Here is a 15425-nt window from a genome sequence, read left to right on the forward strand (position 1 = left end):
TTCTTAAACATAACAGCACTGAAATATTTATAGCAATATTCCATAAGCTGACATGCATCAGCCCCTTTTAATAGCAATTTCTGTCTTGTATTTCAAAGCACTGAAATGCTATTTTTCTGGAAAAAAAAAAAACTAAAATATTAAAATGTGCAGTTCATGTATATTTTTTCTGTAAATTTCACTTCACAGGCTCCGTACAGTACTTTAGTCATGCTTTCTTGTAAAAGTAAAAGATAATTTTCCACAATTAAGTTTTTCACAGTACAAAGAATCTGCAAAGACTGAGGTGTATTTGTGAACACTCTCTGTTATTATTGGCTAACCTCTTTGCAGGTGAAATAAGTATCAGTGCTTACTGTCAGGTAAAATAATTGGCTCTGCCCCATCTTATCATCTTCTTTGCAGACTCTTTGTGACAGATTCATAGAACAATCCATGCTGATTTGACCTGCTCTTGTTCTGCCTGAACACTTAAAATACCTTGTTAAAAATAAACTTTCCTTACTTTGGGATCCTTCATTTGCGTATAACCCTATTATTTCAAAAGATTGAGGAAGATTGGACTTTTTATGACATGGCCCCTTTAAATACCTTCAGTCAGATATCCTGGTTTAGGATCCATTTTGGCATGAAGCAAGAAGTGCACAAGTGGCTTTATCTGATTCCAGATCAGTGCTTTATTGCTAAGAGCTCTCATGAGGTGCAGATATATTATATGTAAAATATAGTGGCTTATGACTGACCATGCTGAAAACAGATGGATGTGATGATTCAGTGTGTAATCATATGCATAGGCAAGACAGCTATTTCACAAAGTGTTGATCTATTTCAACCTCGGTCAGCATTCTGATGGAGCAATGAGGGAGTCGATCTCGGACAGAGTTCGTTTGGACACTACTCAGTCCCAGACCATTAAACACACACACACACACACACAAATTTAAGTGAGACCCTGCACTCAACACACAGGAGTGACGCTCTTGCACATCTGCGCTTTCGATCAATGACAGACCTAGACATAAAGCATGACATAAATAATAGATGATTGCTACCGGAGGGCAATGTGATAGTATAAAACACTATATATTTAGAGACGTCCCGAGCCGATCTCAAGGATCGGTATCGGGACCGATTGAGCATTTTTTTTAACTAAACAGTACCGGCTATTCTAAGCACAATCCGTTATTTTACATCAGCTGTAGTGCAGGTGTCGTGCAGTAGGTGGCGGTATGCTAAACACGGAAACTCAAACGTGTATGCGTGGTGGCTAGAACCAAAAAGGTCTGTTCCAGCGCATCACACACACGTTCAAATTTCTGTGTTTAGCATATTTGATGCGCACCTTTGTAACAAATCACTTAAGTCATTTATTTACTGTTTAGTTTCATCTGCCGTCAGACTGTCTGAGACTATATATATATATATATATATGAAGAGTTCAGATGCAAAAGCCTCTAAATGCCATCTGAAATTTTCTTCTAGAATGATCATTTTTATCAAGCTCGTATATTTAAATTCAATAATTTCACTTAAATGGCAATGAAGATTACCTATTAATTATCATTTAAGTGAAATTACTGAACTTAAATATACAAGCTTGATAAAAATGATCATTCTAGAAGAAAATTCCAAATGGCATTTAGAGGCTTTTGCATCTGAACTCTTCATATATATATATATATATATATATATATATATATATATATATATATATATATATATATATATATATATATTGTGTGTGTGTGTGTGTGTGTGTGTGTGTGTGTGTGTGTATATATATGTAGAGAGAGAGAGAGAGAGAGAAAGAGATTTAGTACAGTAATATGGTGCATATGAAAGTAACATAGTACACATGCAAGTGGTGTGGTATTATCTGAAGTACCTTGGGGTGCCATGCAGATAGCAACACAATTGTAACTATAATCTAGTACATATTATGGCATGGTAATACTTTGTTTTTGGACATTTACCATGGTAGTTGGTGCATGGTAGTTTTGTACATGGTTTACACTATGTAGTGCCATGTAAATTCCATAATATGTGAACATGATAATCATTCAGTACTGTGGTATATAGCAAAATGCTATGGTATTGCCATTATATAATGCTTCAGATATATACATTTTTACTTTTGAGGATGTCAGATTTAGCTACCATGGTAAATATTGCTGGATGGATAGACGGACGGACGGACGGACAGACGGACTGACAGACAGACAGACGTAGATAGATAGATAGATAGATAGATAGATAGATAGATAGATAGATAGATAGATAGATAGATAGATAGATAGATAGATAGATAGATAGATAGATAGATAGATAGATAGATAGATAGATAGATAGATAGATAGATAGATAGATAGATAGGTAGATAGATACTGTAGATAGATAGATAGATAGATAGATAGATACTGTAGATAGATAGATAGATAGATAGATAGATAGATAGATAGATAGATATATAGTGATATATACTATATAGTGACTAATTTATAGTGTTCTATAAATTCAATAGAGTAGGTGTGTGAGTCTGTCCATGTGTGCACACTTCTACATGCCTGTCAGCCAATTGTGCGTATGCTTTCAAGCCTGAATGGATGAATGAACAATTTTATGATCTAATAAACCAGAGCATCTTATTTAGTCATTAGATGAAATAAAGTTGTACAAAGTCTTTGGCAAACCAACCTTTGTCAAGTTAACAAACCATTTCTCATCTTCCCTCACCCTCATTCTTTCCCATGTAAAGTCACAATACAGGCGTGTAACATCACTGTGAGTATCACACTTTTTCCTCACACCAGAAATGATGATAAATCACAGGAGAGCCCCAAAAAAATAATAAAGAGGCCACTTATGCTGTGAGCTCCTCGCAGTTCTACTCTATTAATATTTATGGCCACCTTCGCCCGCCGTGGTGCTCTTCACTTCGCTCTCTTTTATTAATATCATCAGAACAATGTCAGCAGGCCATTTTAAAGGGCCATTGAGATGAAATGGCCAAAGATGGATGCCCCCGCTGCATATGCATGCCGCCAAACGCATCGACTGTTTGCATCTGTTTTAGCACCGTCAGCCCGCCGCAAAACACATTTGCCATAACGGCCCATATCCAAACTGTGTTTTTATTGCCTACAGAGAAGTCATAGGGTCATTAAATATATTTACTTTGGTGCTGCTTTAGCGATAAAGCGAGCAGTTTGGGTGCTATAGCTTGCTTTTATGATACAGGAAGCGTACAGGCGGGAATTTAGTGTGTGTGTGACTTAATGCAGCTGTGTGTGTGCTGACAGGCTGATGCATGGTTATTCGGGTGTGTATTATTGTAAAGGTTTGTGATAAGTGGCAGGTTTTGAACATTATTTACAAATCGTTAGTGTGAAATACATGTTAATAACTCAGGCTATTATATGACTTCTTAAGCAAGTTCATATCATCATAAAGGTTTACACATGGTGGGGTCTTTCGAAAGATATTTGTATATTGTTCGCATGAAATGCGATAACCCAAGCTGAAACATCATTACTTTTGTGGGCTTGTTTTGCGCTACAGTAAGTGGCAAATTCTGAATAGTATTTTTATATCATTAGAGTGACTATTAATTCCTATGATTAAAATAATTTGATTAAAGTGGCAAAAATTGTTAGCATGATAAACATGCTAATGCATGATTCCTTTAGTGGGTTCGTTTTTGCACAAAGTGCCAAATGTGAAGGTTATTTGTAAATTGCAACAAAAAAAAAAAATCAGGAGAATGATAAAAATCAGTGAGAGCGCAGTCAGGAAGCAGACGGCCACGAAGTCGCTAATTGACAACTTCACTTGCATGTCATCACCAATATTACAGTTAATCGAATCGCCATTAACAGACACCATCTGGTCTTTATTACCATATCAGACTATTGCTGTCCTTGCGTATCTCCTCTTGTCTTTACCTGGAAAGAACCAGTCCACAGAGACGTAAACACTGACACACGTTGATGACAAGGCCTCATTTTGAAGTAGCAAAAGCGTGATGTGTTTGCCAACTGCTTTTGGTGTCTCTTGTCCTCCTCCTTTCTCTTTCTGTCTCTGCTAAGCTCATAACAGAGAACAGAGCTACAATATGTCTGTGAAACCCCCACCATTCCTGTCCATCCCTTTAGCTGTCCAAGCACACTCCCACCAGTAAGGTACAACGGGGCTAAAGGCGAATTGACTTCATTCTCCTTTAACACTTGATGGAAAAATACGATTTTGCCCAGCAATTTTTCTAACAACCACTTTTGACTTATGCACGTGGAAATTTGGCTGATCCTTGACGCGATCGTGGAAAGCAACACAAAGTTTATTCTGCGCTAATTTGATCTAATATTTATTTATTTATTTTTTTTTAAATGTAGATTTATGTAGCAAATGAGAATCGATGAAATTATTGACTATATTTTAAAGGCAAAGGTTTTGTTAATGTTTTTTAGTTTTGTTTAACGTAATTAAAGCAACAGTTTTTCAATAACGGAAGTATGGAATTGGGGGTAAAAGGCACTCGTGCTGTTAAGGCACAATAAATAACATGATAATAAACAGCTGGCTGACTTTTCCATTTGTTGACATGACATGGTTAGATTCAAATGGTAAATATCATCCTATATTAAGGTGTCCACCTAGAGATAATCAATCACCATATTTATAAGGAAACCATCATATATAAATAAATATATATATATATATATATATATATATACTGTATATATTAAAAAATTATGGTATCTCCCTGAATGTTTTCAGAATCTTTACTTTTTTTAAATATTATATATAATATTAAATATATGTATATATATATATATATATATATATATATATATATATTATTAAAATTATTTGAATGACAGTATATTTATTTATTTTATTTATCAAAAATAAGCAGAATAAAGTAACTTTGCTGAAGTGATTGTTTTGAACAAGTATTAACTTAGATATGAATCAAAACATATTACTTTAGCTAATTTGTATAAATACTTTGTGCCTTGTGCCCCTTTTTACCCCGTGTGTAGGGTAAAAGACTCAACTTGCCACCTCATAAATGTATACGATTTTTAAACAAAGCAAACCACTTTTATGATTTATTTTCACACAAAATGTGTTGATCCATCGATGTTCAATGAAAACTTCTAATTTGTCTGCAATCATACACTATGAGAACAGTGAAATGCACATTTTTGTTGAGGTCTGTCTTTAGCTCCGTTGTACCCTACATGTATACAGTACACACACACACACTCTCTCTTCCTTCTCTTTGTTCTCTTTCTCCTTCATTTTCTTTTTCACTTGAAGGGGAGCCAGATGTGCAGTTTCATACATTTCATTTATTGCTTAATGGTCATTTTACTATTACTAACTATTACTAATGCAAAGGATATTTACTAACCTAAATGCAACTAGAGCCGCACAGCCTCAGGTAGCAGACATCCGTAGCTGATCTACATGAAGCTGTGTAGCACTCTTTTATTTGATCAAAACTTTATGTGGTCATTAGCACATGAAACAGTTTTTACTAGTTTTATCATTAAATATCTCTTTATTTACAGTACTGATTACTAATCAATGTGTTTGTCTTTTTTTTGTCCTTTGTTTTGTTTTGGTATTATTTTATTTGATTATTTTGTGATATTTTCACTAATACTTTCATATTTTTATTTTATTACATTTTAATTGATAATGTTTAATTATCATATTGTTTTAATTTTATATTTAATTTTATTATATTTTACATATTCATACTGATATTTTATTTTATTATTTTGTGATATTTTCACTAAAACTTTCATATTTTTTATTTTATTATACTTTATTTGACAATTGCTTAATTTTCTTATTTTTTACTTTTTTATATATTATATTTAATTTATTTTACTTTATTTTGTCCTCATCTTGCTGCTCCAGAAGAAATGCGTATTCCTACTCGTATTACCTGTAAGTAGCATTAAATACAAAACATCTAATCAACAATCCCTGTCTTAAATTTATGCATTCCTATTATCCATTTCTACAAAGTACTTTTACCAGTTTCTGAGAAGTATTTGAAAACGTCCTTATTTCATTAAAAGAATAAGGTGGGAGAATGAAAGAATTAAATGAAAACAAGTGACAATTATCTTAGGACAAATATCTCTTAACTTTGCCATGGCGAACAAAGCTTTTCGAAACTAAGAAAACTTTAATTTGGTCTTATACTTCATCACACTTTGCACCAATGTTTTAACTTCGCTGTACTTCCATGTTCCGTCAAACACGGCCCATTTCGACCCATAAACCATCTTATGTGCTATATACCTAACAGTTTTTTCAGTTTGCATTGAAATATTAGCAGGCCTACAGTTATAAATATCCCTCATGTGCACGTAAATTGATGTGGCTCCACTGTTATGTTATTCCCTTTGGTCTGCGGACTCCACCTATACTTTTTATTACTTTTCCATTACGCTTAAACTATTTACTGTTACCTCGACTGTTATGCCTTCCTCAGCATTTTACTACTCGGGATTGTTTAATTTGCTCTGTGTGCAACAGAGCCTAGCTGCAGGATGTTTACCTCACACGTTAAAGGATTTGAAAGCTCAGATTCACAGTCGGACTACTATGTGCATTCTCACTCCTCTCTCCCTGCTCCTGAAATATAGATGAAAGTAACAACACAGCCAGGAGGAGCTCTTTCAAAAGGATATCATCTGAGAGGGCATAGACAGACAGCTATAGGCTAAAGCTAGCCGTGACGCCAATATATCCGGAGAAAATCCGGAGAGCGATTCGTTCTCCGTTTCAATGGGGTTATGTACTGGGCGTGATTGAGTGATGGTTTCAGTATGCATGTTGAGGTCGGCACATGCAGATTTAGTATCGCAGTCGATGATCGTGTCTTCCCTTTTGTCCTTGCCCATTCACATACTGAGTTTACCATTAGCAAAGAGATATGAGATCTCGCATGTTGTAAAAGCTTTGATAAAAACTTCCAATATGTAATCTGAAACTTTTGCATACAAAAGTACATGCTTTTAAGTATATACTAAGATATTAGTAGCATATACTGTAATAAAACCGATAACATGTCGGCATATTTTTTAGTATGTACTATGATTTTAAGATGGTATAGTAATATAGCAATCATAAGATATAATGTTTATTCCTGATTTATCAGCATGTTTAAGTTTGTGTGTGCATGCATTTACACATTTGGCAGATGCTTTTATCCAAAGTGACATTCGAAGAAGTCAATACAATTTTAACACTGTGTTCCCTGGGAATCAAACCCATGACCTTATCCTTGCTAATGCCTTGCCCTACAAGTTAACCTACTGCAACCTTGTGCGTGCATGCAACTGAAAAATAGGGGGTAGTGTAAATGCTGTTTTGAGATGTTCTGCATGCTTACTAATTCTGCTTTGGCATGCACCTCCTGGCTAGCTGCCTTGTCTTTGCATGTTCTCATGTCACAAATGCATATGCTTTGTGCAATTTCCACCATTGAAGTTTTAGATCAACCAAATGTGATATCTTTCTCAATGAACATTTGGTGAATTTCATGCTTAAATGAAGAGAAAAAAACAACAACTAATTTTGCAGTAGAGATGAAACGGTTACCGGATCGACGATAAACCATGTTCCTGTCTTCAGAAAAGTTTCGATGGCATTTTCTTTCCATCTTACCTCCATGTAATGCCTAATAAAGTAGTGTTTATTAGCTTAGCGCTGCTTTGTGTATAAGGAAACAGCTCTATTTTTGCTTTTCCATAAACGCCACCTACTGTCAGAGAGTTGATTTACAATTTCATTCAGCCTGAGTTTTTATGCACTGTTGTAAATTTTAACCAGTTGATGAAAAATAAGCTGATGTGCAACTCCTAATTGTATTTGTTGTTTGTTGGTTTTTTATATAAACTTGGTTAAATTATTTAAGTTAGTGTAATGATTTATCATTTTTTTAACATTTACAGCAAATTTTAACAATAACCGTGATTATTTTGGTCATTATAATTAACACTGTTTCATCTCTATTTGACCAACGTGAGCTATGTCTTTCTTATTCCCTGCTTCTCTCTCTATCTCTCTCTCTTTTACAATATGCCATTAACAAAGTTGGTGCTATAAAGACGTTTATGGTGCCCTAACTATAGTATAGCCTTCACTTTTAATGAGGTGCTGCTCTGACATTAATTAAATAAGGATTATCCATAGTTTATTCCAGTTACAATGAGTCTAGATTCTGAGGCACTTGAAACGAGACCCATTACTGCAGTATTCCATTAGTTTTATTATTTGATGGGTGTTGTATTATAAAATACTTTGACCTTCAGCATACGTTGTGTGACAAGCTGATGGTTTGTTGATGCTTTTGTCTGTAAATGCCGTCTATTTTGCAGTTTCTACAGCGAAATCTCAGCACTAGCAATCACATTGATGCTTGACTGCTTAATTGGAAAGTTGTGACCCTGCTCTTATTGCTGCTTGATGTTGAGACCCGCTTCTAAACAGTTGTTGGTCCTCTTTTGATCCTCATTCACTAAAAACCAATGTTACATTGAATTTATTTTCCAACCTAGGTAGAATGGCCCCAATTTTAAAGGTTGGCCTGGTTTCTGTGAAAGCTGAAACTTTTTTTATTTCTTTTTTAATAAATTCCCAGCAGAGAAAATAACAAAACAAAGAGTTATTATCAGCACGGCCCCGTAAGAGAAGGGAACTCATATTGAGGTCAAATGGTGTTCTGTGGACCTAGAGAATCAAAGAGTCATTTTATTGGATGACTCCAATCCATCGCTGACACTAATATCTTCCTTGACGTTTTGTGTACTAACGTGTGGTGGGGAGACTCCAGACAAATTAACAAATCAAAGACCAGCAGAAGTGAAGTCTGCTGCCTTTATAAAGACTGCCATAGATTTTTTTTGGCCCATTTTTATGGTTAATAATGTAGGGAATTACAGGTGAAAAGGTGGGATGAGATCAGGAAATGTTGCAAACCAGGTTTGAACAAAACAGCTTAATGTGTCAAGAGTACTAAAAGCTTGGTCACTACCTATGTGCCACAGTTTTAATCAGGAAAATAAACTTTCAAGGAGTAGTAAATCTGTAGGTAATGAAATATTGCATCTCTTATCCAGTGTCAATATATATACAGTATTCTCTACCCATTGCAACAGTTCTATAATAACCCTTTTATACAGTAAAAAGCATCTGTTTTAAAGTATATTAATGTATTTGTTTGCAGTATATACGAGTGAATTGTGCAAATTTTTCCTGATCAATAGACTTAGGGCCCTATTTTAACGATCTGAAACGCAAGTGTCAAAGCGCAAAGCGCAAGTAACTTTGTGGGCGGGTCTTGGCGCTGTTGCTATTTTCCCGGCGGGATAAATGACTCTTGCGCCCGACGCAAATCTAAAAGGGGTTGGTCTGAAGTAGCTTCATTATTCATAGGTGTGGTTTGGGCGTAACGTGAAATAAACCAATCAGAGCGACATCTCACATTCCCTTTAAGAGCAGGCGCGCTTTTTCTAAGCGGATTCCTATTATAACGGCGGATTTGCCAGGCGCGCACCAGGAGCGGTTCACAGCCAAGGAGACCGACGTCCTCGTCACGGCCGTAAAACACAGAGAAGTGACACTGGGGATGGAGAAACAAACACACCCAAATTAGCTTCGGTGAAACAGGCGTATGATAATTTGGGCGTATGATTAAATGTGTAAGCTAGATTTATGCCTATTTTATTTTCACATCTTCATGGACACAACAATGATTTCCCTCGTGTATTAATATGAATAAATGAATGAAATCTTTATTTCGAACAATTAAAAAATAAATTAAACCAAAGACAGCAACACATTAAATATCCATCAATAAAAATAAAACAAAATCAAGAAAAACAAAACCTTTTTTTTTTTTTTTGCATAATAATCACACTGTTCGAAAAGGGATACGTAGAAGCCCCAGGCTTATCAAGACCTACAAGACCTAATATTTTTCTTAATAATAATGTATGATTTGCAAAAATGAAAACGGCTGCTTCTGTGTAGATGAGAGCATCAAATTGCAATGCGCGTTGTGCACACGCTACATTGATTATGGCCAAGCATGCGCCCTTAAAATAGCATGAATAACATGCGCAACGCGCCACTGACTTTAGACTAGGTTTTTCCTGGTCACTGGCGGAATTGGTTTCTAAACCTGCAAAATAGCATGAGGGAACGTTTGCGCCGGAACACGCCTCCTCTTTGCGCTGAACCGCCCCGGGGAGCGCAAGTGTATTTGCTAGTTAACCGACGTGCGTCTTTGGAGGGAAAAGTCCGCTTTGCGCGGGTGCAAAATAGGAATGATACATGCGTCAGTGTACAAAGTCAATTGCGCTGGGTGCAAGATAGGGCCCTTAGTGCACTCTAAAAACTGCTGGGTTAAAAAATAACCCAACCTTAACCACACCGCTGGGTCACTATTGGACAGAACACGCGCTGGGTTGGTTTGACCCAAGTGCTGGGTTTTACCATTTAACCCATATTTCTGGGTCATTCATTTGACTCAACCAGTGGGTGAAATTAACCCTCTTGCTGGGTTAAGTCTTACTCATGTGCTGGGTTATTTCTTGTCTCATTGCCTTAATAAAATTAGTAACAAATATTTGTTATATTACGAATGTAAAATAATTATTATCTCTGTAATACAATAAACCAGAGAGGCCACAGTATATGTGATTTCAATCTTATTTAATTTTTTTTTAATTTTATACATTTCTTTAATACTTTTCGTTATTGAATACAAATGTTAATCAATGTCAAAGGTCTGACATGTCCCCCTCATTTCATCCCTGAGGCACAGAATGTGCAGCAATTCACCAGTCATCCCATTTTGTAAATATTCAACCATGTTGGTCCTCACAAGTCAAGTAGAGTCATCTTTAATTATATAGCACTTTTTACAATACATATTGTATCAAAGCAGCTTCACAGTAATACTGTAACATGAAAATAATACAACAAAGTTTGTTTCTAGATGAAAAATTGCGTCATTGTCCACCTTAAGGCAAATCAATAATATTGTTGAATATTAAATGTCCCCAACTAAGCAAGCCAAAAGCCAAGGCAACAGTGGCAAGGAACCAAAACTCCATCAGGAGACAGAATGGAGAATAAAACCTTGGGAGAAACCAGGCTCAGTCGCTCAGTTCTCCCCTGGCCATCGAGCGAACAGTGTATGATTATGATTCAGGCAGCATTACAGGTCAGAGGTCAGATTGAATAAGAAAATTCCGAATATTTATCCAGTTCCATCTGGTTGGAAGTCGGAGTCATCACACCGTTATGGAGACGAGTTTGTTGAGGATCAGTCGTGTCGATGAGGCCTTCACAGGGCTGATGAGGCTGGCACATCAGGGATGCGTCATGGATGGGTCCAGGCCCAGGTCCACCTTCTGATCTGGATACGGCCTGGATCCGGCTGACTTCAGTAAACTTTAGAATGAACAGAAAGACAAAAATTAGCATAGATGCCATTCTTCTTATTAAATAATGAGTACATCAGGTGTTATAGGAAAGTGTCCCCGGTTCCGGCTGACCTATGCAGCCTAATAATCATTTAACTGATTTGAATAATAGAAATGTATAATGTTCTATATGAATGCCAGGTAAAAGATATGCGTTTTAAACTGACAGAGTGAGTCTGCTTCCCAGACAATCACTTAGAGTGTTGCAATAAAACTGACATTCAAGTTAATTTTTTTTTGTGGAAGTATCAATTTATTATTGAATATGCAATTAAAATATTGCAAACATTAAATGACCAAATGTGAAAAACAAACAAAATGTGTATTCAGTATTTGCAAACTGAATTATCGTAATAGTAATAAAAGAGTAATTTGGACAAATATTATCAACATTAAGGCATTCAAATAAAACATTAGACTACTTTATTAAAAGTAAAATATTACTGTAATGTTGATAGTGTCTTTAACGTTAAAACTCACAAACCCACAAAGCTGCTCGTTAATCTCCTAACTGGCGCTGATGATCGCCTCGTTTAGATGTTACACACAATAAAATACTTCGGGTAGGCTATCGTAAGTTTGCATTTTTTAAGTTTTAAATATTGACGATCATTCGTTCAACTAAACGGGTTTACTTTTCTTCTCAAAACTGACGCCTGTCCATTTATTTCTCCTTTCCTCAGTCGCTGTTTATAAAGATTGCAAGTCATATCCTACATAATAAAAACTAGGCTATATCAAGCTCTTGAAAGCCTTTTTTGGCAGAAACTATGGTTCGAGACATTACAGAAGACACACGCAGACTGTGCTGGAACTTACCTCAGTCACTTCTTCTGACGAGTATTTCTAAAACTACGCCAGCAGATTTTTCACTCACACTAGCTAGCCTACATAAGAGACTCATTTCCCGCTGATTTTACGTGCGAGCCCTGTGAGGAAAGTGCGCGTATGGATTTCATAGTACAAAAGCTTATCTCACTTTTAAATACGCAACGTCCACAATGAATAGGCCTACGATAATTACATGATGAATTTAGAATTTAAACTGCATATTTCAAAAAGGCTGCTGATATAGCTGGTTTAATTTCAACTAAGGATTTAACGTGGCATTTTGTCAAAAAAATTCTAACCGGCTAGCTGTGGCTATTTAATGTTTCACAGAAATAAATAGTTACCCCTCACACTTCCATATCAAAGACTGTATGTTGAACAGTGAAATTAGCTTGCTGCTACCACCACAACTTATGAAAAAAATAGGTAAACATTCATATTAACTTACCATAAAACAGCTGCCTGCTCCGAGTGGCGTGCTCCTCGAGTCAGAAGTGAAGAATCCAGAAAGTTCCGCAAAGAATGAAAAAAGTAACCAGTTGCTGGGTCAAAATAACCCAACCAGCGGTTTATTTGTGAATGACCCCCTTACAACTCATTTGACCCAGCATGATCAACCCAATTATGTGTTTACAGTACCCCAAACAGCCCAACTTTTTGACCCAGCACAATCAACCCAACAATTTGTTTACAGAAACAACCCAGCATTTTTTTGAGTGTGTCTTTGTTCTGCATGGCAAGGTTTTGAGTTTTCTCTCTCTTGATTTGAGGTTTACTGGCAAATATCACTGCAGAATTTTTTTTTGATTATATTACAGAAATCTTACAGTCGATGCCATTTGAATAGTCAAAAGCCATTCTCACTTCTTTTCCTCTATGTGCCCAGTGTCTGTCTGTGCGAGCTTGTCTTGTATATCTTGTATGTCAATTTTTCAGCAGTGTTTTGGCGGTGCTTTGGTTTAGTGCTCTCTTGCTGTTGTACATACTGAATGTCAAACCTAAAACTGGCAAGTCTTGCAGTAACTAACTGATTTTAAGGAATTTGTCCAAAAAAAGTTTACTTTTCAGACATTTACAGTACGCGTTGGAAAACAGTGAAACGGTTTGCACTAGCCAAAAGCATTGCAACAAAACAATGAAGTTTCTCTTTTTGATCATGTGTATAAACGTGTCCTGTTGTGGCTGAATTTGAAGGAAACTAGCTAAAAAACAGAAGGAGACAGCCAGCAGCAGTACGCAGAGAGAGATGGGACCCGTAGGCACGGCGGATAAAAGCACAGGAAAAGTCAGCACGTTACACAAGGACGATCCGTTCTCCACCAGCAACCAGGACCTCAATGGATTCTGTGAGTTCAGCAAATTTTGTGCTGCCCTGTTTTTTGATATTACCTGTTTATTTCAAATGTTCCTGTGCTCTGATAACAATATTAGTTAAAGAGGAAAGTCGGCATTAACAAATGAAGAAACGAACGAATAAATGGATGAATGAATTTGAGAATAAATGTATGCACAAATAAACAAATGAAAGAATAAACAAATGCACTAATGAACAAATTAAGCAATGAATGAATACATTAATGAACTAATGGATGAACTGAAGTATTAAAAGAACAAGCAAATTAATGAATTAATGCACAAATGAAAGAAATAATAAATGAATTAATGAACAAAATAAAAAAAGGATGAACCGAAAGCATGAATGAAATTCTGAAAATGTAAAAAAAAATCATTTTTATAAACTATAATCTATTCTTTAAATCCCAAGATCCAACTTTTCATCTAAGCTGTTTTCTATTGTGTTAAACTTCACTAAACATTATTTGTAGCACAATAATCGCAATTATACTTTTGATATGAAACAGAGTCTCATATTTCAAAATGTCAATTTTGTTACTAAATGTAATTTTGATAGCCACTTCTGTTCAAGCAGTGTGAACCGATCATCTCTTCCTCTTTACTAGTAGTAGCACAAATTAAACACAAATGAACATCAGAAGGTATGTTCAAAGATACAGCAATAGTTTCATGTTCTGACATTTTACACTGCTTCTCTTTAGAGTACTTCCTGCTCTTTTCCACTAATCTCAAAAGTCAAAGTCCAAAGGTCATAGAATAGCCACGTTCCCCAAATACCTCGATCTTTTGAGCACCTGAGTGTGTGTGCGCTCCAGTCTCAGGACTCATTACTGCAATCACACGAACCTCCTGCACGTCCCACCATCCCGGTGATGAGCTCGGGAAGCCCTAAAAGGGGTCAAAAGGGGTCAACAATCTGTCATTTTAACTCAACTCACCGTTCTCCTTGATTGTCTGTACTAAGCGTCCGTCAGGAAACCAAAAGATGGGACGCCACCGTCTCGCACCTGCCATTCACAGATCTGAGCATCGCTAATCACAGAGAGCTATTTTGTCACTAAACAGCATGGACTGAAGCGTTCTACATATCAAGAGACTCTGCTATTGACGTGCTGCTTTAAGGCGCTAGAGAAGAATAGCAAGTGGCATTTGGACTAGGCGTTTTTTCATTCTCGTGCTTTCATTCTCAGTTTTAAGTGGGCTCTGGCATGCTGTGAAGGGGCTGTAATTAGGACGGGTCTTTCTGAGTCGCTTTCTGCACAAAATGTCACTGTGGCCTTTGTGTACAGAATAATTTGAATGGAGCTGGACGAAGAGGAGGCAATAGAGAGTAAGAGCAAGATGCACGGAGAGAGAGAATGTCATTATGCATAATGATCACATTTATTTCCTTTAAAATCAACATTGATTGGCAATGTGTTCTAGTGTTTCTCAGTTCTTTTGAATGTCTTTGGTCAGTTGATGTGCAAATGCAGTTCATTTGGTATGTTTATTTCGGATCATTACAGGCACGGAGTAGTTGGAGACTGTTATTTTATTGTTATTGTTGTTTATCTAATGGTCTGAGAATCACTATTATAGCACAAGTACAGGCTCTTTATTATAGACATGAATCTCAGCTGTGGTGTTGAAGCAAAAACAATCTAGAGCTCAGCCCAGCTCATAACTGCTGTTTGTAAGCAGTTCTTTAAAAGTGTCAAAGGCCTTGTGATACACTATCAG

At 36.2% G+C, this 15425-nt stretch overlaps 1 protein-coding gene across 1 annotated transcript in view; it reads left to right on the forward strand.

Annotated features, from left to right (window-relative positions):
- ptprt (protein tyrosine phosphatase receptor type T) overlaps positions 1 to 15425 on the forward strand; it is a gene marked incomplete at its 5' end in the record, with an annotated part of 249208 nt that overhangs the window by 181778 nt on the left and 52005 nt on the right. The window contains 2 exons of the mRNA XM_081380101.1: positions 5929 to 5958; positions 13542 to 13693. Coding sequence (XP_081236227.1) covers positions 5929 to 5958; positions 13542 to 13693 — 182 coding nt within the window. The remainder of the gene's footprint in view (positions 1 to 5928; positions 5959 to 13541; positions 13694 to 15425) is intronic.

The sequence above is a fragment of the Scardinius erythrophthalmus genome, assembly GCF_964197995.2.
Source record: "Scardinius erythrophthalmus genome assembly, chromosome: 12".
Lineage (NCBI taxonomy): Eukaryota > Metazoa > Chordata > Actinopteri > Cypriniformes > Leuciscidae > Scardinius > Scardinius erythrophthalmus.